Source organism: Oryctolagus cuniculus, chromosome 7 (assembly GCF_964237555.1).
Source record: "Oryctolagus cuniculus chromosome 7, mOryCun1.1, whole genome shotgun sequence".
NCBI lineage: Eukaryota > Metazoa > Chordata > Mammalia > Lagomorpha > Leporidae > Oryctolagus > Oryctolagus cuniculus.
Genome location: NC_091438.1, coordinates 129046963 through 129069527, shown reverse-complemented (window position 1 = coordinate 129069527; position 22565 = coordinate 129046963). Strand labels below are relative to the sequence as shown.

Sequence of the window (22565 nt, the reverse complement as noted above, 5' to 3'; positions counted from 1 at the left end):
CCGGGCGTTGGGAATCCTGGCTCGGTGCACGGTTCCCATCGCAGGCGTCGCCCGCTCGCCGGATTCCAAGAGCCTGGGGCGGGGCCTGCCGGGGCGGGGCCTGGGGCCGCGGCGCGGTTTCCCGGGTGACGGCCGCGGCGAAGAGGCGGGGCTAAGGCCTCCCTTCCCACTGGCGGCTCCTAGGGGCCGTGGCCGGGAGTTGCGGACTCCGAAGAGTCTGTCAGAAGCCGGGCAGGTGACTAGGGGCTGCGGGCAGGGTAATTCCAGCTGCAGGGGTCAGGGGCGGGGCCTGTGAGCCGGAGGATGGGGCTCAAGTGGGCGGGGGTGGGACCCGGGCGGGACCCTGGAGACGTGCGGAGCCCGAACCCGCTGTCCCACAGGTGTGAGCGGGCGGCAGTGGCGCGGGCCGGCCATGCCCCGGGACTTCTTGTCGCTGTGGGAGCTCGTGGAGGAGCACGTTCCGCTCCCGGAGCGCCCCGAAGTGAAGAGGGTTCTGGGGGAGGCGGCGGTGGACCTGAGCCTGGAGCTGCGGGCGGAGGTGGGGAGCGGCGAGTGGGCCACGCCCCAGGCTTGCCCACGACTGGGAGGTTTCCCGTCCGCTCCGGGTTTGTGGCGCCGCCCGGTGATCCTGAGGCCTTGGCGGGCCCCCATGCCTACCCGTGCCCTCTCTGGCCTGCCTACGCCCCACCTCTCACTCCCCCCACCCCTCCGTCGCCTCACCTGGCTGCCCAGTCGCGAAGTTTCCCAGCTCTCCTTGCAGGTGGCGATGCTGCGGGCACTGCTCCAAGAGGCTCGGTCCTCCCGAGTCCCTGGCTCCCACCCCATCTCTGACCCTGCCTCCCTTCTGGCCCCGCCGCCCCTCCTGCGGGAGCTCGTGCGCCAGGAACTCCGGCAGCTGCTCCAAGGTCTCCGCCACAAGGCCATCTGCGAGGGCAGGTGGGAGCCTCTGGCCTTGGTCCCCTCCCCAGACATCAGATGGGCTAGCCCGGCCCCTGACAGGGAGCGGCTGGCCCTCCTGTGGTTTCCTTTGGGTTCCCCTTCTGCAGGGACCAGGCGCAGGCTTGGGTCCAATATAGCCCCAGAGTCCTGCGCTTTGCCTTGGAGGAGCCCAGAAGTGATTTGCCAGAACAGGAAACGTTGCAGCTGAGAGCCACTGAGCCCAGGTAAAGTGGCAGTGGAAGAGGAGGGATCCGTCCCTTCTTGGCAAAGGGCCCAGCCAGCTGGTGGGCCCCCCTGGGCTCCAGGGAGGAGCTCCCAGTTGGGGGCTGGACAGTTTCACCACCACTTGTGATAGGGTTCAGCATAGGAGGGCTGTGGGAGCCCAGAGCAGACACCTGCCCATCCTGGGGGCAGGTAAGTCTTGCTGGAGAAAGTGCCTGTGCTGATCTGGGTTTCAGAGCGCAAGGAGCAGCTTCCCGGGGAGATGGGAGAGAGCAGAGCTTCGCAGGAAGCATGAGGTCAGGAGGCCGTGTCCAGGGGGCGGTTGTTCCTGGGGCCTAGAGCTCCATAGCGAGGTGAGGCGAGAGGGCCCCAGGCGGTGTTCACAGGAGTGAGGCCGCCCCAGAGCAGTGGCAGCAACTTCTCAGCCTAACCCTCTCGCAGCCCTGTGAAATGGGCCACATCCCGTTTTTGCAAGTGAGAAAACCAGAGGTCAGGCAGGAAGCACAAAGGCCAGCGTGCAGGTACAGTGAATTCGCTGCCACCCGCAACGCCTGCATCCCGTATCCGAGTGCCAGTTGGAGTCCCAGCTGTTCCGCTTCTGATCCAGCCTCCTCCTAATGCACCTGGGAAACCAGAGGTTGCTGCCACCCACGTGGGAGACCTGGATGGAGTTCCTGGCTCCTGGCTTCAGCCTGGCCCAAACCTGGTTGTTGCCATTTGGGAGGATGAACCAGTGGATGGAAGATATCCCCCCCCCCCCCCCCCCAGCTGTCTTTCTAAAGTCACTCTGCCTTTCAAATCATCTTAAAAAAAAAAAAAGTTACCCATTTGCCCAAGGTCACACGCAGTAAAGGATAGCAGAGCACATTTGCAAACCCACAGAACTGCTCTGTGCTATTATGTTGCCTTTGTGAGAAGAGACCAGAAATGATCTAGGAGAAGTAGGGTTTGTGTCCTGAAGGCCTGGGCGGGTGACATGGGCAGAGTGATGGTGACTTCATCTGCCAGCAGCAGTCACAGGGACATCAGCATCATCAAGGACCAGCTGAATGTGTGCAACATTGACCAAGTTGCTGCACACTTGAGGTGAGGCCCAGGGACTCCTGAGTGTATGCTGGTGGTGGATCTGGAGGTGCTGGAACCGAGAGGAGAAGGGAGGCGCCCGGGAGATGCGTGTACGGGAGGGGTCTCATCCCGACACTGGGTGGGGGTGGGGGTGGGGGCACAGCGGGTTTTAAGCAGGGCAGGGCAGTGCTGTGAGGGAGGACGGAGGCAGGAGAGTTGTAAGTCCAGGGCACCTGTGCGGGAGAGAGGGTGGTGCCTGCCAGGGTGGGAGCTGTGAGAGGGAGGTGGGTCAGGAGACTGCGGGAGCAGCACCCAGGCAACAGGGGGCACTGTGAGCTGAGGGGGCATTATGGGGGCTGCTGGTAAGGCTGGAGGTTGGGGCGTGTGCTGGGCTCCGCGGCCCTGTGGCCCTGGTTCTGGCTACGGTGATCTCGTGTCCCAGGGGCCTCCTGGAGGAGGAGTGTCGCAACTTGGAGAGAGAGATCCCCATCCTGCAGGTGAGCTGCAGCCCTGGGCCTCCCCCAGGTGCCCCGGCTGGGCATGGAGACCCCCACTTCTCACAGGCACACACGTGTGGGTGTGGGTAGGAGAGATCTGGAAGGCCAGCATCCAGCCCGCAACTTTAGGTTGACCTGCAGGATTTGCCCCAGGTCTTTGCCTCCTTCCCTGAGCCAAGTCTGGCACAAGCCCCACCACCACCTCGCCAAGCTGGGCTCCTTGGCAAGGCTGAGGGGGTTCCTGCGGGGCCCCGGCCCCCCAACACCTGCTCTCATGCTGGGGTCCTGAGCCCTTTGTCCCCGCAGCACTGCCTGGAAGAGGAGCTTGCGCGGGCCTGCCAGCCCTCCAAGGCAGCCCTGGAGCCCACCCTGGCAGGTGAGGCCCTGAGCAGGCCCTCCCCCGGCTCCCTGCCCTGCACCCCTCACACATGCTAGAAGAGGCGAGCCTGTGCCTCAGCTCCCTGTCTCTCTCAGAGCTAAAGGAACAGAAGAAGGCCATGGAACGGGAGCTGCAGCTCTCCCTGGAGCCTCCCCGAGTCTCCCCCAACCACAGGTAGACCAAAGCAAGTGGCCAGTGGGCAGAGTGGGCTGAGTGGTCGGGCTGCCAGCCCTCACCGTGACTCCTGCCTGTGCAGGCGGCTGTCCCCGGAGCCCTCCAGTCGGTGCCACGGGCCCTGTGCTCCGCTCCGCAGCGCTGGTGCTGGGGGCGTGCAGGCTGTGCCTCTCCAGGGTCACCTGCCCACGCCACCTCCGGAGCGCTGCCCACGACCCCGAGGCCAGGCCACCATCCGCCGCTGGGGACGGCAGCTTCAGTGCAGTCCCAGGCCGCAGCCAGCTTCCACACCAGTGTCCAGCGCAGCACCCCAGGCCTCAACCTGAAGGGCTGGCCACAGAGCAGCCTTCGGCTTGGGCCACACTGCCCCGACCGCTGCTGCTGCCCCCTAGCTGCCAGCGCCAGGTCGCGCTTCTCAGGAGCGCCCTCACCAAGCCCCCCCAGGCTGTTTGTGTGCCTGCTGGCCCTTGCCCCACCCCCACCACATCCCTGGTGCCCAGGCCTGCGTGGGATAGCCATCCTAACTGCCGTCACCTTTGGCCCTTCTCCCCTCAGGCCTCGGTGAAGGCCTGGCAGACAGAGGTCCCAGCCCAGCCCTGACTCCTGGCCCCCCAGGAGACCCGGACAAAGCACAGCAGCAGCCCAAGACAGGAATAGAAATTTCATTAAAACCTATGGACTTTAAAATCCTAGTGGTGCACGGTGGCGGGGTGGGGGCACCGTTATTGCTACGGAGGATTAGAGGCGGCTTGGCCGGGCTGTCACTGCACGGAGGACATGGAGGACGGACAGACGGACACTTTGGGGCCTGGGGCTCTGGCTCCGGAGAGGCATGGGGGCACACGAGCTGGGGCCATTTGGCACGTGAACAAGGGCAGCTCACCGGGGAGGGCTGGGCCTTCAGCCTGGGGGAGGGAGGAGGGCAAGGGGTGTTGTGCAGGTCCCCTTCCCCAGGGGTCTGGGCGCCAACCTCCTGCTGAGCAGCTCCCAGCCCTGCCCCCAGGAACAAGTGCTTTGGGCAGGCTGCTGGACCCTGGCCTCTGCTGGCTGGGCCTGACAGCCAGGCCTGGAGTGCGCGCCGAGAGCCCAGAGCAGCCGAGTGAGGTGCGAGCAGGCCTGGAAGACAGACTGGCCCCGGCTTGGGGCGAGGGGCGGCAACCACAGGTCATACAATGTTTACAAAAATAATTACACAGATACTGGGGGCTGGGCCATGGAGCCCAATGAGGAATGCCGTGCAGCCTGCAGCCCCTCGCCCGCTCCCATGGGAAAGCCCAGACTCGCCTGGGCAGAGGCTGGGGCTGGCTCGGAGGGCAGGAACACTGGTCACGAGGCCGGAGGCCCAAGGAAGGGGTGAGGTGGGGGGGCCACCCAGACCTCAGCTCAGAGCAGAGCGAGGGGGCTTCAGAGGCCATGGGAAGCCTGCCAGGCCTCTGGGGACCTGGCCTGAGACCCCCTCCAAAGTGCTTTGGCCCTCTACCCCGGGCAACTCTCCCATCGCCCCCTTCCCCCAGCTGCCGTCTTGGCATCCAAAGGACGTGTAAACACTGGGGACACGAGCACGAATGACCGCGCTATCAGTGGTGGCCAAGGTGACAGCAGCCGTCCTGGCCAGGGCGTGGCGGGGGCAGGCAGTGACACCTGTCCACAGCCTCCCCAGTCTCTGTGGTGGGAGCGCGGGGTGGGGGTGGGGCCACTCCCCTGGAATCTGCTCATATCCGGGAGTCCTGGAGGCGGCTGGAGCCGTTGCTGCCCACCATGGGGATCTGGGCCTTGTCTGGGTGTAGCGGCTGGACCTCGAACCCGTCTTCGGGAGAGGGGGTGATGGTGGGGGCATAGCGCCCAGTCCGGTGCTCCAGGAGGGCAGGGCCCCAGTCTCTGCTTGGCTTTGTGGCATTTTTCAGACGCTGCACGGGAGGCGGGCATGGAGCATGGAGCGGGGGCAGGGAGGGGGGAGGTCAGGTCTGAAGGGAGCCCTTCTGCCCCATCCATCCACCCTTCCTATTCCACGCGGCCGCCCAGCCTGCCCCCTGCCCTCACCTGGACGAGGGTGTCCCCATCCGTGCGGCAGAGCTGGAACAGGGCATAGAGCGGGATGCAGATGACCGAGGACAGAGCCATGAGGAAGCCGATGACCACTGCCCAGCCTGGGTACTGGTAGTGGTTGTAGGTGATTGGCTGGTACTGGATCACCGTGAAGATGAGAATGAACTGCAAGGGAGGTGGGGCGTGAGCAGGAGGCGCCCCCACCCCCCCACCCAGAGCCACTCTCAGGGCCCAGGCCGTCCCTCCTCGAAGCCCTCCTTCCTCTCCAAGCAGCATCTGGGGGCAGGGCAGAGACGACTGTCAACTCGAGGGCGCTGGGAGAAGCTAGGGCTCAGGGCATGGTGGGCAGGTGGGCACCGTGGAAGGGAAGAGGCCTGTTTTCACCATCGTCCTGAGCCGGCCAGAGAATGCTCAGTCAACAATATGACTTTATGAGCTTTATGACCTGTGGCTCCCTGCTGCCTACTGACGGGAAAGCCAGCTCCCTGGCCTCTCGGCTTTCCACCGGGCAATGCGGAAAGACGCAGGGAGTTTTCCACGTCACTCCTGCTCGGCGCTCAGTCACTCCCAGCGTTCCCTACCCTCTGTTTATTCGGGGGAAACATCCTCTTGTGTTCCTGTCAAAGCCTGTGCCACGGCCACCTCCTCCTGAAAGCCCCTCTAGGTTTCCCCTTTTGGCTCTCAGCTCCCCCGGCACTTCCCTTCCTCGGCCCCTAGAACTGCTTTGTCTCCTGTTTCCCACAGGCCAGGCAGCTCCCAGCACCACGTGCACTCTGGGCCTCCAGCGCCCGGCACAGTGTCCCCACGTTCCCATTTGTTGACTTGAACTGACTTGTAGGAGAGGGAGAGGAGAGGGCCCTGCCTGCCTGTGGCTGCGCAGAGTGACCTGCGGCCCGTAGAGGCCCTGGATGGAAGTGGTGCCTGTCAGACCACTAGGGAAAGAGACGAGTGAGATGGGGAATAAAATCTGCAGCCGGGGCAGTGTCGTGGCACAGAGGGGGAAGCCTCTTCTTGGGAGACACGCATCCCATATGGGAGTGCCAGTCCGAGACCTGGCTGTTCCAGCTTCCTGGAAGGGCAGCGGATGATGGCTCAAGTGCTTGGACCCCTGTTAGTTCCAGAATCCTGGCTTCAGCCTGGCCCAACTCTGGCCGTGTGGGCATTTGGGGGAATACACCAGTATATGAAAGATCTTTCTTTCTGTTTGTCTTTATCTCTCTCTTTTGCTCTGCCTTTCAAGTAGATGAAAATAAATAAACACTTAAAAAAAATTAGCTAAAACCTGCAGCTGCAGCAATAAAAGAGGCAAAGGGAAGCAGAGACCGGGCAGGGGGTCGGCACCCTGAGAGGGCCTGGCTGTGTGTGCCTGGGCTTGCCGAGCCTTCAGCTGTGTCCTTCTGTCTTCCTTAGGGGCAAATCCTAGAAGGCATGGCCCTTGTCTAACTGGGATGCTGCCCATAGTGGGAGCTTTATGACCAGGTTCCTGAATGGGGTGGACCCTGACTGAGGTGTGGGCAGAGCGCTTAGCTGAGCTGAAGGAAGGATGGAGTTTGTCCTAAAGAGCCCTGCAGGGATGGGACACAGGACAGGGCCGGCGCTGTGTTGAGGAGAGCGAAGCCGCTGCCTGTGATGCCGGCATCCTGTATCAGAGCCTCGGTGGAGTCCCAGCTGCTCTGCCTCCCATACAGCTCCCTGCTACTGCCCCTGGGAAAGCAGCGGAAAACAGCTCAAGTGCTTGGGCCCCTGCTACCCATGCAGGAGACCTGGATGGAATTCTGCCCTTTTTTTTTTTTTTTAAAGATTTATTTATTTGAAAGGCAGTGTGACAGAGACAGAGAGAGACAGAAAGAGAGAGAAAGACTTTTCCAGCCACTCCCCAAATGGCTACAAAGGCTGGGGTGGGGCAAGGCCGGGCCAAAGCAAGGAGCCTAGAGCTTCATCCATGCTTGTCAACTGCAGCTGGTTTTCCAGGCACATTAGCAGAGAGCTGGCTCAGAAGTGGAGCAGCTCGGACACAAACCACCATATAGGATGCCAGCACTGCAGGCAGCGGCTGAACCCACAGCACCACAATACTGCCCTGCTGCCCTTCAAATAGGTAAAATAAATCTTTAAAAAAAAATGATAACATGACAGTGCAGAAACAGAAGTGTCCCCATTGCCTGGCGCCCTCCCCTGCAGGTAGCCGCAGCCTGGCTTCCCTGGGCACAGACAAGGCCTTGCCCATTTTGCCTCCATCTCCTGAGGACCCCAGACCCAGGCCGAGCTGACTCTGCCAACCCTTCTGATGGCCGTCCTTCCTGTCCCCTGCTGTGGCAGGTGCCCCAGGTCTGTCCCCAGGGCAGCAGTGTGCTCTGAGTGCCAGGAGCACCCCCTGTAGCTGCGGAGGCTGAGCTCCTCACCCCACTGCAGGCCAGGGCCCCCCCCCGCCCTCGCTGACCTCCCACCCCTGTTTCAAAGCTGGGCCGGTGGCCAGAGCTGGTGCCTGGGCCAGGCCGGGGGATACCCCACACCCTCTGTGCCGGAGGCCCCTGTCCTACAAGTGCCCTCTTTTGTAGAAACACGAGCCGGCGAGGACATCCAGGGCTACACTCTGCAGTGGACCACTCAGGTGGCCCTGCTTGTACCATCAAATCCCCCCAAACAAAACGAAGCAAAATCAGATGATTTTTAGCCTGCTTTCCTCAGGGTGGTTCCCAGGGCAACCCTGGCCCCCAGCAGCTCCAGCCGGGCCACCTGCTCTGAATTGGGGCTCTGCTGCTTATTAGCTGTGTGGTCAGTGACTTAACAGCCCCGTGCCTCAGTTTCCTCATCTGCAAAATGGAGGCAGTTATACCTCGGAGAGTTGCGTCACATACGTTAATACACAAATAGTGCAAAAAGTGCCCAGGTCCCTGCATGGGGGGATTCCTTCCACTGATTTAGCTGCAGCTGAAGCCGGGAACTCCCTCCCACCCCTGCGGCACTGCCCCCATGATAGCTGGCATCTGACTCCTAGCATCTTCGGGTCTGGGGTGGCCCAGCCCTCGCGCTCACACCACATCCACCAGCTCATGGCACAACTCCTCTGTGAGGGGCTGGGGGCAGCACAGGGAGCTGGACAGTGACAAACGCAAACTGGTCATGCCTGGCGAGGGGGAGGCCCGGCTCCCCACGATGCTACCAGCTGCTCCCACCCCAGGGCCTGGAAAGGTGGGACTCAACACTCCCTAATGCAAGGCCAGGGCCTGCGAATCTGAGGGTCACATGCCTGTCTGGCTCTGTCCAACTGGCTCCCTCGCAAAGGCCAGCTGGGGGCGCTCCTGCTCTCCCTGCACGGGGTCCCCAGGGAAGGCCACTGGGAAACTTACGAAGATGATGGCTGGAGAGACAAAGCGCCAGCAGATCTGGAAGAAGAGGGGCGGTGGGAATCCCAGCATCATCTGGATGTCCTGGAAGTAGTTGCGGTGCCCTGGACGAGAGGGTGAGTCAGCGGGCCCCCGCAGGCCAGCGGGGGAGGCCAGGGCAGGCACAGGGCAGGCCACGGCACTCACCGTAGATGTACATGATGGACACGCACATGATGCAGGAGATGACCACCAGGGAGAAGCTGGCTGCATAGTTGTCCATCAGCAGCAGCCAGTAGATTCCTGCCTGTGAGCCGGAGAGAGCTGAGCTGGGGCCCATGGCCAAGCTCCCCGCCGCGCACCCCGGCACGTCCGGCCCAGCCTTTCCCTCCTGTGGCTCTCACCTGGCTGGTGAGGGGGATGCCCAGCAGGAAGCCAGCCAAAGCCACGCCCAACGTCACGTAGGTCTTCTTCTGCAGGATCCACTCATTCCCCACCTCGTCCACGATGGCCGTGACCAACGTCTCCAGGAGGCAGAACTGCAAGAAAACGGCCATTAGCGCAGAGGCTGGCCTCCGGGCCTGCCGCCTCCCTCCTGCAGCCACAGGGCCAGGTCCTGCGCTCGTACCTGAGTGCCCAGCCCCAGCAAGATGAGCATGAAGAAGAAGAGCAAAGACCACAGCGGGGAGATGGGCAGCAGCGTCAGCGCCTCAGGGTAAGCCACGAAGGCCAGGCCGGGGCCGTGGTCGGCCACGCGGGACACGTCCACGCCCAGGTGGTTGGCCATGAAGCCGAGGATGGAGAAAATGACAAAGCCGGCGTAGACGCTGGTGGCACAGTTAGTGATGCTGATGATGACGCTGTCCCTGGGGGGGAGGCCAGAGAAGACGGAGAGACCGGGAAAGTTGGAGGAGCAAGGGGGCGCCAGCTCCTTTTCTGGTCTGCTCTGGGCCCTTTGAATGAGCCTGAGACAATGGAGGCCCCAGCCACCCCGAGACGTCACTGCCCCTACGCCTCTGCTCTCCCCCGCCAGCCTCTGCCCTGCCCATGCTCCAGACCCAGCAATCCCCAGGACTGTAAGGCCAAGGGCGGAATGGGAGGGCTCTCTCTGGTGGGCCAGGAGGCTGCTGCCGGAGCCTGGTGGGGCTGGGGGTGGCGTCGGGGCTGGCAGGGGCCCTCACCGGTAGCAGTTGTTGTGGAACTTGTTGTAGGAAGCCATGGTGATGAGCCCGCCCCACGCGCAGCCCAGGGAGTAGAAGATCTGAGAGGCGGCATCACCCCACACCTGCAGGCAGGGAGGGCACGGCGGGGCTGAGGTCAGAGACAAGGGGCGGGGCCTTCCCCACCCCGCCCCACTTAGGCCCCACCACCCACCTAGGCCCCGCCCCCACCCCTCCATGTCCCACCTTGGCCTCCAGGATCTTGTCCCACTGTGGGGTCAGGTAGTACATGATGCCCGTGAAGGCTCCTTCCAGGGTCACTCCGCGGACAAACAGGATGGTGAGAACCACGTAGGGGAAGGTGGCCGTGAAGTACACCACCTGGGGGCACACGGCTCCATGGACCCTCTGGCCTGCCCTGGGCACCGCCACCCTTCTGTCCCTCAGGCATCTCCCTGGCCATCCCACAACCCAGCGAGGGGATGCAGGGCCTTCCTGGACAGGCACAGACCCTGCCCAGGGCAGGGGTGGGGGTGGGGGGACAGGTACTTGCTTTTCCTGAAGACTTGACTCCTCGGATGAGGCAGAGGAAAACGACCACCCAGGAGACACCGAGACAGCCAAGCAGGGGCAGCCGGACCTCCCCAAAGTTTCCGATGTCATCGGACAGCTTCAGCACGTAGAGCCTGGGGATGGAGACCCTGCCACTGAGGGCCAGAGCCCCAGGGGACCACGCCCCCCTCTGGCAGGAGCTCCAGCAGCCAGCTTGTGTGAGATGCCCCCTGCACTCCCACCCCCACGCTCATACGGCTCCACTGCCCTGCAGGCTCTCCCAGGACCTGCAAGGTGCCCCGAGGCCACACCCAGGAGCCTCTTGGATCAGCCTCTCTTGGCCTGCCCTCAGTCCTTGCTTGTGCATTTCTGCTCTCTCACCATCCTACAGCAGCTGCCTCCTCCAGGAAGCCATGTGGGAGCATTTCATTGGAAGAGATGGGGGAGGCAGCAGGGGCTGAGGAAAGACTGGGGATCCCACTGGCTCCTTATGCAATACCAGCTGTGCTCCCAACCCACCAGGCATCTGTGTGCCAGGCTCTGCGCTGGGTGCTGGCCACCCAGACCTGCAGCCAGCAGCTCTGGGAGGAAGGGCGAGGTGCAGGTGCTAGGAGGGGCGTCTGGATTGCACTGGGAGTCGCGTGGACAGAAGGTGCCAGAGAGAGCGGAGGCTTGAGCTGAGGTTTGTGGACTGGGGGCCAGCTGGGTGCAGGGGAGTGAAGGGCGAGCCAGGCCATGGGTGCAGGATGCAGCAGGGCAGGGGGGCCGGGAAAGAGCACATCAGGCTGGAGCGCAGGGGCAGCGAGATCGGGTGAGGGGCGGGCCGGAGGGTGATGGAGGCCGCGGAGGGTTCTGTGTTTTGTCTTCACTGTGCACGTGTGTGGGGTGCAGGGTGACAATTCAATACGTGTACTCAGCAGCCAACGAGCACATCAGGCTAGTTAGCACTTCCATCTTCTTAAATATTAAAAAATCTTGGCCGGCGCCGCGACTCAATAGGCTAATCTTCCACCTTGCGGCGCCGGAACACCAGGTTCTAGTCCCGGTCGGGACGCCGGATTCTGTCCTGGTTGCCCCTCTTCCAGGCCAGCTCTCTGCTGTGGCCCAGGAAGGCAGTGGAGGATGGCCCAAGTGCTTGGCCCTGCACCCCATGGGAGACCAGGAGAGGCACCTGGCTCCTGGCTTCAGATCAGCGTGGTGCGCCGGCGCAGCGCGCCAGCCGTGGTGGCCATTGGAGGGTGAACCAACGGCAAAGGAAGACATTTCTCTCTGTCTCTCTCTCTCACTATCCATTCTGCCTGTCAAATAAATAAATAAATAAATAAATAAATAAATAAATATCTGATTCCCACCTGATTGCATGTGTTGCGGAGGGCAGTGTATGCAACATGCACCCATTGGCCACAGCGACTCGCGTTTCCTAACGCTTCCCGCCACTTGCGGCTGCTTGGTGTTTGGAGCCCTCTGCTCAGCGCCTCCCCAGGGCTCCCATCTCTCACGAGAGACGCGAAGCCCTCCCGCGGGCTTCAGGCCCCGTGTGACCCCTCCCCCGCCATCTCTCGCAGCTCCTCTCTCCTATCTGCCCCATGCCCGCTGCACGCCACAGCACCGGCCTCCTGCTCCTTAGGCGTTTGCTGTTCCCTCTGTCTGGGGGGTCTTTTGCCCGATAGCCCCCTGCACACATGGGTGTGACCTGTGAGCCACACCAGGCCTCAGGCTGGGTTGAATGCCCCGCCACGACTGCCTTGCAATCTTGTTGTTGTTGTTGACACACACACACACACACACACACAGATGCTATCTGCTGGACTGGGTCAGGGTGTGGAGCCAGGAGCCAGGAACTCACTTCCAGTCTCCCACAGGCTGGCAGGAACCCAGTACCTTGAGCCATTGCTGCTGCCCCCCAGGGTCTCCAGTGGGTGGGAAAATGGAGTCCGGAGCCGGAGTCCAATATGAGACCCAGGGGTTCCAACATGGGACGCAGGCGTCTTAACCACTAGGCTGAACTCCCACTCCTGACCATCTGGTGTGTTTGAACAAGGGGCTCTGTGTTTTTCATTTGCACTGGCTCCTACCAATTATGTAGCTGGGCGTGTCCACATGACTCCCTCTCTCCTCACTGCCTTCAGGGCTTGAGACACACGTCTTCTTCTCCAGTGGGGCCTTCTTTGGCTCCACTGCTTAAAATTGTGGGCCTGGGGGCGGGCGCCGTGGTGAAGCAGGTTAAAGCCACAGCCTGCAGAACCAGCATCCCCTGTGGGCGCTGCTTCAAGTCCCAACTACTCTACTTCCCATTCAACTCCCTGCTAATGTACCTGGGAGAGCAGCAGCAGATGGCCCAAGCGCGAGGGCCCCTGTACCCGCATGGAAGACCTGGAAAAAGCTCCCTGGCTTCAGATTGGCCCAGCCCCACCTGCTGCAGCCATTTGGAGCGTGGGCTGACAGATGGAAGACCTCGCTCTCTGTCTCTCCTTCTCGCTCTCGCTCTCTCTGTAACTTTGCCTTTCAGATAAATAAATCTTGGGTAAAAAAAAAAAAAAAAAAAAAAAAAAAAAGCTGCAAGCCTGCCCCAGGCCAGCACTGCTCACCCTTCCCTGCTGTATTGTCCTCCTGGCATGCTGTGTCTTTGCCCTGCTTATTTTGTCTGGCAGCTGTTCCCCACCGGGCCAGGAGGTTTTGTCTATTTTGGTCACTGCTGTATCCCCCAGTGCCTGGCACAGACAGGCAGGCAATAAATACTTGTTGAATGAATGGACGAACATTGTGTTAAACAGATCAGGCTGCCAAAGAGGAGAACCTGGAGGGAGACCGGTTGGATTGTTGCAAGAGCCCAGGCTCGAAGTGATGAGCAAGAAACAAAGCATCGAGCTTCAGTTTCTCCATCTGTAGAATGGGGTCACAGCACCGGCTGGGGATACTCTGTGATCAATGTAGGCTCCACCCAGGCTCCCTTCTCTGCCCCCTCTCAGCATAGCTCCCATTCACAGGCCAGGCTCTGGCATTCTCTTCCCAAGTCCATTCTCAAACCTCAGGGCAACACTGATGACATGGTGGTCTGGAGCCTCTGGGGTAACGGCAGTACTGGCGGTTGGTGTCTGCTTGTCCAGCCTGCCAGTCAACTGACAAACCCTAGGGTAGCCCCATCTGAGCCGGGCATCGTGGCCCCTCAGGCCGCCCTTCACGCTATGGCCAGCAGAGGGCGCCATCTCCCCTCAGCTGCCACTGCCAGTCATTCTCCCAGAAGCAGAGCTGGGCTCCCTCAGTAGATGGGGACCCAGCAGACAGAGTGGGCAGAGAAGTTCAGGACCCAGGGGACTCCTGGGGGGAGGCTGCCGTCCCCTTCAGCAGAGCTTCCAGTCTTTGTCCTTTGTGGCACCCAAAGGAAAAACGATCTATTGGCCTGCTGAGGTGAGCAGATGAAGCCACACACAGCTGAAGGCAGCTGGCCCTGGGGCTCCGGGCTGGGGACCCCTACTCGGGGCACATCGGGAAGGGCTCCCCTCCCCGTGCCCACTGCCACTGCTTGGAGGGCCTTTACTCCAGGTATCAGCATTCAAAGTAAGGGATCCATTGTTTAAAGACATTTTGCAACCTTGCCTAATTCTACAAGCTAAACTGGCAGTGTCCCAGCTGTTGGTGCAGGGCCACAGTTGACAACACTGGGGACTGAAGAGTTTAGAAAGCTGGCCTGGGAACCAAAGAATGGATTTTAGCCTTATTTTTATGGCACTTATTTAGTTTTTTCTCTTGCTTTGGTTTTGGACCATGTGCTTTTGAGATCAAACAATTAACCTAAGAACTCTGGGAACTCAACGTATTTACGAGTTGGCTCTTGATACATGACCTCTCTGGAATTATTCTGCCTCTTCTTCTTCTTCTTCTTCTTTTTTTTTTTTTTTTTAAGATTCGAGCTGGGACTCGAATGGACTCTCTGACACTGGGCACCAGCATCGTAGATGATGACTTGACCCCTGCGCCGCAGTGCCGGCACTCGTTTGTATTTCTCCATTCATATCTTATCTTCCCAGGCAGATGGGTCTCTGTGCGTCTCCAGCAGTGGCTGTGGCTGTCACCAAACACACACCACTGTTCTTAGTGATTTATGCGGCACTGCCGCATCTGTCTTTATAACAAGGGGGTGGGCATTGGAGCCACTCTGGCTGCTGGATGGACAGCTGACCCTGGGGTCTGGTGGGCTCCTGAGGCCACAAAGCTGTAAGTGGAAAAGCCAAGTTCCGGGAGAGGTCTGTGTGACTGCAGGGCCTCATTGAAGACACTGGGACAGGGGGGCAGCTGGGATCTGAGTCCTACCACCAGGAGAAGGCCTGGCGGCAGGAGGGAGAGCAGCGCGGAGGCCAGCGGAGGAGACAGTGCAGGGGGTGCGCGGGAGGACTGGCAGCGGGACGGTGAGCCAGAGGCAGCTCTGGCCTCAGAAGTCTGCCCTTCCAGCTGCTCTCGCCTTCGAAGAGTCTTCCTTGGGCCTGCTTTCCTCGATTGTGAAACAGTGACCTTAAAATAGCACCTGCTTAAGCTAGCTCACAAGGTTGTTGTGGGGCTCAGTGACTTCGCGCAGCCTTGTGAAAGGGTTGCTGGAGTATGGGCTCAGACCTCAGCACCATCCGCTTGGCACCAGGCAACAGCAAGCCCAACTGGCCCTGTGCACACATGGCTGCCAGCTCCTGAACCTCTGAGCGTCCATCTTTGCCTCTGGAAACAGGACAACGACATCTGCTGAGATAATATGCCATGCACATAGTAGGTGCTCAAGAAATTAGGCGTCCCTGTGGGGCGCTCACTCCTCCTCCACCTGCGTTGTTCAAGCCCCTCTGGGCGGCTCTCCTAAGAGTCATTTCTCAGACTCCCCAGCAGGGGGCAGCAGGGAACCGTTCTGCAGGGACGGTGTCCCTCTGGGGCAGGGCTGGTGAGCAAACCTGGCCCCAGTCCCTGCTAGAGAGCAGAGCTCAGCTGGCTGCCCAGTGGGGCCCCGGATTTATTTAAAGAGTATCCCCCTGAATCCACTGGATAAAGCGTCTGGGTTTTTCCCAAGGTGGTCCCGTAGGGCTGGAAGTCCCAGGCATTCCGCACCCTCTCCCCCATGGAGCACCACTGGCACATCTGGGAGTGGGTGGGCGAGACTGTGCCTCCGGGAGTTTCCAGGAAGGTTCCCCATCTCCAGCCTAGATCAAGCTGCCCAGCACACACCGTGCCACACACGTAGGAAAACACCGACGTGGGCAGTGCCCTGCCCACTTCCCCTGCTGTCCATGAGCTCAATCCAGGAAGGCAAGGTCTGTGGGCGGCTCACTCCCCACTCTGTCTCCCCCTGAGGACAGCTCCATGCCTAATGGGTGCTCAAGGCATGACCCGCCCCGCCCAGGGTGCCTGTCCCTCACTGGGAAGCAGCGGCCCTGAGTGCTGGTGGCTGTGCCGCAGCCTCCTGGCCCAGGAAGCTGAGTCTTTCAGGGTCTGAGCACTCAGGACTGCACCTGCTGTGCTTCCAAGCAGCCCAGGGCCTCCCCCTTCGGCCTGGTGCATCACACAGTGGAGAAAGCCGCGAACGCTTCTCCTGGCACTGGAAGCCCTGGACCAAATTGTGCTGGCCAGCACCTCCTGCCCTCTACCTCAGGGTCCCGCCTGTTCCCATGCCAGCTCTGCTTTGCCACCCCCTACCCCGGCCTCTGCTCACCTGCTCACGCCTCTCCCTGTCCTGCGCGTCCCCCTGCCCCTTTTCTGACAAGCCCTGCTTTCTCCTCTTGCCACCGGCATCCCCTTTAGAACCAACTGGTGCCGTGTGGTGCCCTCCCCACCGCCCCCCCCCCCCCCGCTCACACCTGCACTGAGACACCTGCTCCGTCTCCCCCGTGCACTGAGCTCCTCTGGGCAGGGGCTCTGGCCGGCTGTGGGCACACAGGGCCTGGCAGAGCGGCGGCTGGCGTCAGCGTGTGCGGAATGACTGAGCAAGACCTACCGTAGCCCTGCACCCACGGCTCCCCAGCGGGGCGTGGGAACTGCCTCCAGGAAGTCCTGCTGCGCCCTCGGCCCACCAGCGGGGACAAGGTGTTCCGGAGCACCTCCAGCCCCAGCTTCCCTGGGAAGCTTCCCTGGGACTCCAGGTTCTTTGCCATCTCTGCACAGAGTGTACCAGGCAGTCTTGGCCACGGCACCCCTGGCTCTGGAAACTTCCGTGGCTCCCTGAGTCCCATAGCACCAAGTCCCAGCCTTGTTCTCCTGTGCCCCCTGTGAAGGCAGGTCCCCTCCCAGGCTGCCTCACAGCCCCCATACCTGGTACTCCTGGCCGAGAAGTCTGTCCTAAGCTGTGGGACCATTCCCTACACTTCCAGGCCCCAGGGCCTTTGCTCACTCTGTTCTCACCTCCCCCTGCTTCTCCTCTGGACCAGCCAGTTCTCTGGAGCCCTCCCTCGCCTCTGCTGGGCGAGGACTTCCCATTGCAACCCACCCCCTGTCTTCCACTGCTGTCTGTGGCAGCTTCTCGTGACCTCTGCATCACCTCGGAGCCTGGCCAAGGGCCACATGTGCGGCAGCAGCACCCTATGGGGTCCACATGGGGTCTTCCATGGGGACGCCAGGCTCGCCTCACCCCTGGCCCATTGGGTGCCTCACCTCCAGTACTCCTCGCTGGGGCTGGTCCTCTGCAGGCTGTGGTTGAGCAGGCGGGAGAGGTTGCCGGGCAGGGTGGCGGGCCGGGAGCCGTTGGTGAAATTGGAGGCGTCCAGCACCCCGGCGCAGTCGGGCGTATTCCAGGGGTTACTGCAGTAGGCCCAGGGCAGCACGTGCGTCATGGAGGAGAAGAAGTAGTAGAAGGCGATGCAGATGACCACGTTGTAGTAGATGCCGATATAGGTGGACACCACCATCATGCCGTAGCCCACGCCTGGAGGGGGAGGCACTGGTCAGCGCTGTGGGGGGAGGGGTAGGGGAGGAGCCTCACACATCCTGCAGAAGGAGGTGAGGTTAACGGTGTCTCGGGGCCCAAGGGACTGGCTTTCTTTTTAAAAGGATTTACTTATTTACAGAGAGAGAGGGAGAGTGGGAGAGAAAGAGGGATCTCCCATCCACTGGCTCATTCCTCAAATGCCTGCAACAGTCAGGTTTAGGCCAGGCTGAAGCCAGGAGCCAGGAACTCCATCGGGGTCTTCCGTGTGGATGGCAGGGACCCAAGTGCTTGGGCCATCTTCCGAGCCTCCCGGATCCATTATCAGGGAGCTGGACAGGAAGTGGAGGAGCTGGGACTCGAACGGATGCTCTGAGATGCCGGCATCCCAAGCAGCCGCTGGATCCGCTACACCACAACGCCCACCCCAAGGGCAGGCTTTGATGGAGGGCAGCAGGAGGGACAGGTTGAGGCTTCAGCAGGGATTTAAGCTGGGGACACGTGGTAGGAGGGGGGTGTGGAGGCCAAGCAAACACGCATCCCAGCATGCATCCACGGCTCGGGTCAGCCCCCGGGCTCCACGGGGGTCGGCGGTGTTTGTACAGATGGATGAGCGGCACAGCACCCAGAGGCCTGTGCGCATGCGCGCCCCACCCAGGCCTCACCTTTGAACATGGGGCTGATCCTCCAGACCCCCAGGCAGCCCTGGCTTGCAAACTGGCCGAAGGACAGCTCCATGAAGAAGAGAGGGATCCCGCAGAATATCAGCATGACGAAGTAGGGGAACATGAAGGCGCCTGGCGGGCAGGGAGAGTGTGGCTCAGGGGCGCCTGGGGCTCCGCACCGCACGGGAAAACCTTCAGGACTGGGTGGGACCTGAGGAGGAGGGTGCCAGGCCTCGAGCAGGAGCCCGCGTCCCAGGCACCCGCTCTGCCTAGCGGCCTTTGAACTTGACAGAGGTGCCCGGGGAGTCTGCTTTGAGCAGAATCCAGGCCCCAGAGCCAGCATGTTGGGTGGGATTGGATGGCTTAGCCCAGCGATTTCATAAAACCGGGATCCTCATGTGTCCCTGAGCCATGTGGCGGAGAACTGAAACACAGGGCTGGAACAGGGAGCCCTGGGAAGTTGGGGTGCATTTCTCCCCCTCTCCTCACCTCAGAGGAGCAGGCTGGCAGGGCCAGGCTCCAACAACAATTCGCCAGGGTTGGGGGAGGTCTGTGCCTTAGGCAAAGGGTACCTCCGCCAGGGATGGGGTGAAGGAGACCAGGGCCAGAGGCCAGCCAGGGAGAGGGTGGTCCAGGCCCTGGTGGGTGGGCTCTACCGAGTGGGTGGTCCCTGCCCTGTGCCCGCTGGGTACCTCCCCCGTTGCGATAGCAGAGGTATGGGAAGCGCCAGACATTGCCCAGGCCCACGGCATAGCCCACGCTCGTCAGTACAAACTCGATCTGGTTGCCCCAGTTGCCCCGTTTGAGGTTCTGGTCCCTCTTGGTGGCCTCGCTGGGCACAGCACCATTCTGTGGGGGACAGGAGAGAAGCCACCATCAGCAAGGCATTTGTGCTCCGTGCCTGACCCTCGGGGCCTCCCCCAGTGGGGACACCATGGACCCTGCAAGCCCCCACCCCCAGGCTTCCCCTCTGCTGGCAGGAGCTGCAGGCAGGCCTGGCACAGGATGGGAGACGGGAGGAGCAGCTGCCAGAGGGCGCCAAGCAGAGCTCCCTCCCAGGCCCCGGGCTCCCAGGGGCCAGGTGCACCAGACCACCTGAGGGGCCACTGCCAACATGCAGAGGTGGGACACCGACGAGGGAGCTGGAGGGGAGAGTCCACCAGCCCCTCCAAAACCTCCCTCTCCCCTCGGGGTAAGGATCTGGGAGCCGCTGAGCTCATCCCCAGCAGCCAAGGCAGGCTGGGCACAAAGGGGCCTGTGTCCAGACAGCCCCCTCCAGGGCGGCGCGCATCGCCAGGCTGAGCACGCTGCCCCCGGGCAGGCGCTGCGCGGGAGGGCGCAGGACCCCTCCCCCCACCGAAGGCTTCTTCCTGGGGGCACAGGGTGGGCGGGGCTGGGCGGGGAGGGTGGGGGCGAGCCACTGAGCCGGGGCCAGAGCTGGGGAGGCGTCCTGGGACTCGGGGCGGGAGGGCCCAGGGGGAGCCACGTCTTGCCCACAGCTGGGGAGGGGGCCCTGGGGAGGCTGACCTGGGCCACGGCTGGGGGTGCTGGGCCGTGAGTTGGGGGAGGAGGCCAGAGTTGTAGGCACCATGCCAGACTTTGAGGACAGACGCTGCTAGGGGAAACAGAGGGAGTGGTTCCAGAGAAGGGTGGCAGGGGGGAAAGGGCTTTCTGGGAGAGGGCTGCCTGCCAAGGTGGGGGGAAGGGGGCAGGTGGTACACTGGGGTCAGCAGGGGCTGAGGAGGACAGGTGCCCCCAGGGAGGAGCCCTGGGCCCCAACCACAGAGCTGGGGCCCGCTCCGCAAGTCCCTTCTAAGTGCTGCTGGGCCCCTTCCCCACTCTTCCCAAGGTGAGCAGGGGCTGAAGCTACCCTGAGCCAGGGTCTGGGGGAGGGCTCCCTAAGGGTATGCAGGGACCCTGAGGGTCACCAAGAGATCCACCATCCTGCGCATGGGACACAGCCTCCCAGAGGGACACCCAGGCTCAGAGATAGCAGCGTGGCCTCTGAGAGCCGGCAGCAACCAGACACTGGTCCTCAGCTGGCAAGCGGCATAGTCAAAGACAGCAGTGGCCCCAGCCAATGAGCACGGTGGGGCCTGGAAATGCTGTCAGAGCCCGTCGGGACACACAAGCACAGAGGGCGCCAGTGGCCTCCCTGGGCCCCACGTGCCTTCCGGAAGGACCAGGTTGGGAATGCAGACTCAGAAGGCACCTCTGCCTGGCCGGTGGGCACTGCAGCACCCACTCCTTTGGGGGCGACCATCCCCTGTGCCACTCCCCAGCAATGCAACCAGCAGAGGGCCCCTCCGCAGTGACTTGGGGCACAGTCCCAGGATCCTGGGTCCCTTGGGGCAAGCCTGCAGGCGGAAGGAGCTTGCGCTCGTTCATTGATTCACTGGTGTGACCGCAGAGATTCAGCGACACCTACTGCGTGCCAGGGCCTGTGCCAGGCACGGAGAATTCGGCTGTGAACAAAGCAGACGGTTTCTGCCCATCCAGAGCCGGAAATGGGGCGGCGAAGAAAGCCACGCGTGGACAGCACAGAGGTCGTTTTACGTGTGACTTCAATGAGCTCCTAAAGGGGACTTGCTCAGGGTCACGGGGTATGGAAGGAGGAAGGCAGGCTGAGTTCAAGGGAGGCTGCTGCGACAGCTTTAAAGGCGTCCTTGGCTCTGGGAGAGGGCGGCGCCCGGCGGCAGCCGCCTGAGCACGACACCACCTCCGAGACCTCAATACCACACAGGGCAGGGTTTTTCAGGGTGTGAAGTTCATCCCTTCCCAAACAAATAGCAGCCAAATAGGGCTCCTATATGTCGACGCTACAATAACAGTTTTATTCTGTCCCGGGCTTGTTTACGTAGAGGCACAATGCAGGATTGTGCAGCTGCAGAGTGTGTGGGTGGGGTCACAGAGCAGCCGCAACCGCTGTAAAAGGGACAACTGAGGGTCCCGCTGGCCCCAGGGCAGGGCAGAGCAAGGGCCAGGTCCCTGGAGAGACAGACTTCCCATCCTGCCAACCAAGTGCAGTGAGACCAGACTTGGATCGCTGAGGTCCGCTCTCTCCCTGGCATGGGTGTATGTGTTGGGGGTGGTGGGATGATGTCCCCAGCCACGTGCCACAGGCAGCTGCCCGCCTGAGCGCTCTAGTGCCCGCTGCTGCTCTGATAATGAGCAGCACACATTGAGCCTTGTGCGGACCAGTTCAGCTGTGCGGGCTGCACAGGGGCGGCCGGAGGACAGGGCTGGGCCTGGGGCTTGGCCGCTGGGCTCTGGAGGGAAGATCCTGATGGCACTAGAGGTGCCCAGCCTGCCACTCAGTGCCACAGTGCCCGGCCTGCCGCTCAGTGCCACAGTGCCCCGACGGCGGGAACCTTGCCTGCACACAGCTCGGCTTCTGACTTCCATTCTGCCACCACGGCCGGTTGCCTTCAGGAGGCTCAGCGGGGGAGGACTTAGTCCCGGGCACAGGGCAGCGCCAGCTCCCTTTGGGCACGGGTTTTCTGGGTGTCCAGCTCTGCTCCGGGAGCCCCTCTTCTTCCCTTCCTTCCTGGCTTTCCTCTCTTTTCTGCTGGTGGGACAGGCTCGGATATTAACCGTCCCGGCCGTGGCACTGGCTCGGAGACGCCCATGAAAGAGTCCTTTTGCACTCTCGACATGACCCAGACTGGCTGCCCTGCTGTGGGCCATGCTCCAGGCTTCTCCTGCCCGCCCACGTCCCCCACTGTCTGCCCCGCATGCGCTCGCTCACGCCTTGCGGTGGTGGGGAGTGGAGCCACAGTGGCAGGGAGCACTCTGGGCTGGTCTCTGATGCCCTCCTCCCCTCTGCTGCCCTGGGCTACCCTGAACCCTTCCTGGAAGCCCTGAGAGACCACGGCCACGACAGAGACTCCATGCACCACTGCCGTGGGTCTGGGGAGGAGGTGGGCTGCAGGACGTCCCTGCCCAGTCTCCAAGCTCCCAGGCCCGGCAGGATGTGAGCTTTGGAGCTCTCCTGCCTCGGCTGAGTGAAGAGAAGCCACACACACACCCAACACTCGAACACACGGGCCCCTCAGCCTGGAACCAGCCATCGAGGCGGCAGTGTCCATTCTTGCACAAACCCTGGTGATCTTTCTTGGGTGAGCACCCCCAGCCCAGCCCTGCGTGGCCGGCTGAGCCATGCTGAGCAGAGGTACTTACGTAAGCCCCTTACACAGCCCTCTGCTCAGCGCATTTGCTGCTCTGGGTGAGTGCTGGAATTAAGGCTGTTCAGCTCCCAGGGCGGAAGCTGGATCTACCATTCTGCCCCGGGCTTGGCCCAGGTCGGACCCTTGAGGGAGTTAGAGCCTGGGCATTGCAGAGCCTGCTGGCCCTGTAGCCCTGGGCAAACCACTTGCACCCTCAGTCTCTGCTCATCCCTAGCTGCAAACCCAGGAACTGGCTAGGTTATCCCGGCGGCCCCGATACACACGCAGCAGTCGCCGTGGACCCAACGTTCATACCTCCAGCGTGTCTGGAATTTGGCTATGTCTGACTTCCCCCTCCCACATTTCCACCGGTTCTCACCAACTTTTGAGATTACTTTTAAAAATACTTTGTGCTTTTTTTCCCCCCTGATGATAAAAATATAATAAGCTCATCCCAAAACTAAAGTCTGGGAAGTCCAGAA

General features: G+C 61.9%; 2 protein-coding genes across 15 annotated transcripts in view; one reads left to right on the top strand and one right to left on the bottom strand.

The window, feature by feature from the left end:
- Positions 1-101: 101 nt before the first annotated feature.
- CCDC24 (coiled-coil domain containing 24) lies at positions 102-3963 on the top strand. 5 transcript variants are annotated; one of them, XR_007923653.1, is made up of 11 exons: positions 102-235; positions 381-538; positions 761-936; positions 1047-1163; positions 1398-1457; positions 2173-2247; positions 2669-2723; positions 3030-3099; positions 3198-3276; positions 3359-3681; positions 3832-3963. XR_007923653.1 is itself a non-coding variant. In XM_008265377.3 (10 exons), the coding sequence occupies exons 2-10, from the start codon at positions 413-415 to the stop codon at positions 3600-3602; spliced, it is 1002 nt and encodes a 333-aa protein (XP_008263599.1). In that variant the 5' UTR covers positions 102-235; positions 381-412; the 3' UTR covers positions 3603-3738. The 5 variants fall into 5 exon arrangements, 4 of the variants coding, with proteins under 4 accessions (XP_008263599.1, XP_051712521.1, XP_051712523.1 ...); XM_008265377.3 differs by lacking the exon at positions 3832-3963 and having other exon boundaries at positions 3359-3738; XM_051856561.2 differs by lacking the exons at positions 1398-1457; positions 3832-3963 and having other exon boundaries at positions 3359-3738.
- The window catches only part of SLC6A9 (solute carrier family 6 member 9), a 33572-nt gene continuing 14930 nt past the window's right edge, over positions 3924-22565 (bottom strand). For 4 of the 10 annotated variants that reach the window (XM_017346366.3, XM_051856552.2, XM_051856553.2 and 1 more), the window contains 12 exons: positions 18610-18766; positions 17918-18049; positions 16982-17252; positions 10362-10494; positions 10055-10189; positions 9830-9933; positions 9277-9514; positions 9053-9187; positions 8856-8955; positions 8673-8773; positions 5317-5487; positions 3924-5183 (listed from right to left, as the gene is read on the bottom strand). In XM_017346366.3, the coding sequence (XP_017201855.1) occupies positions 4989-5183; positions 5317-5487; positions 8673-8773; positions 8856-8955; positions 9053-9187; positions 9277-9514; positions 9830-9933; positions 10055-10189; positions 10362-10494; positions 16982-17252; positions 17918-18049; positions 18610-18766 (1872 nt within the window). In that variant the 3' untranslated portion in view covers positions 3924-4988. Of the gene's footprint in view, positions 5184-5316; positions 5488-8672; positions 8774-8855; positions 8956-9052; positions 9188-9276; positions 9515-9829; positions 9934-10054; positions 10190-10361; positions 10495-16981; positions 17253-17917; positions 18050-18609; positions 18767-19444; positions 19533-22565 lie in introns of all 10 variants that reach the window. The other 6 variants (XM_017346367.3, XM_070078608.1, XM_051856550.2 and 3 more) reach the window with 4 other exon arrangements.

What these genes read in the sequence shown, in the direction of transcription:
- CCDC24 (XM_008265377.3), top strand. Translation starts at nt 413, where the DNA reads ATGCCCCGGGACTTCTTGTCGCTGTGGGAGCTCGTGGAGGAGCACGTT. An exon ending in AGCTTCGCAGGAAGCATGAG is followed by an intron (nt 1,458 to 2,172) that starts GTCAGGAGGCCG and finishes ATCTGCCAGCAG; the next exon opens with CAGTCACAGGGACATCAGCA. An exon ending in GAGAGATCCCCATCCTGCAG is followed by an intron (nt 2,724 to 3,029) that starts GTGAGCTGCAGC and finishes TTGTCCCCGCAG; the next exon opens with CACTGCCTGGAAGAGGAGCT.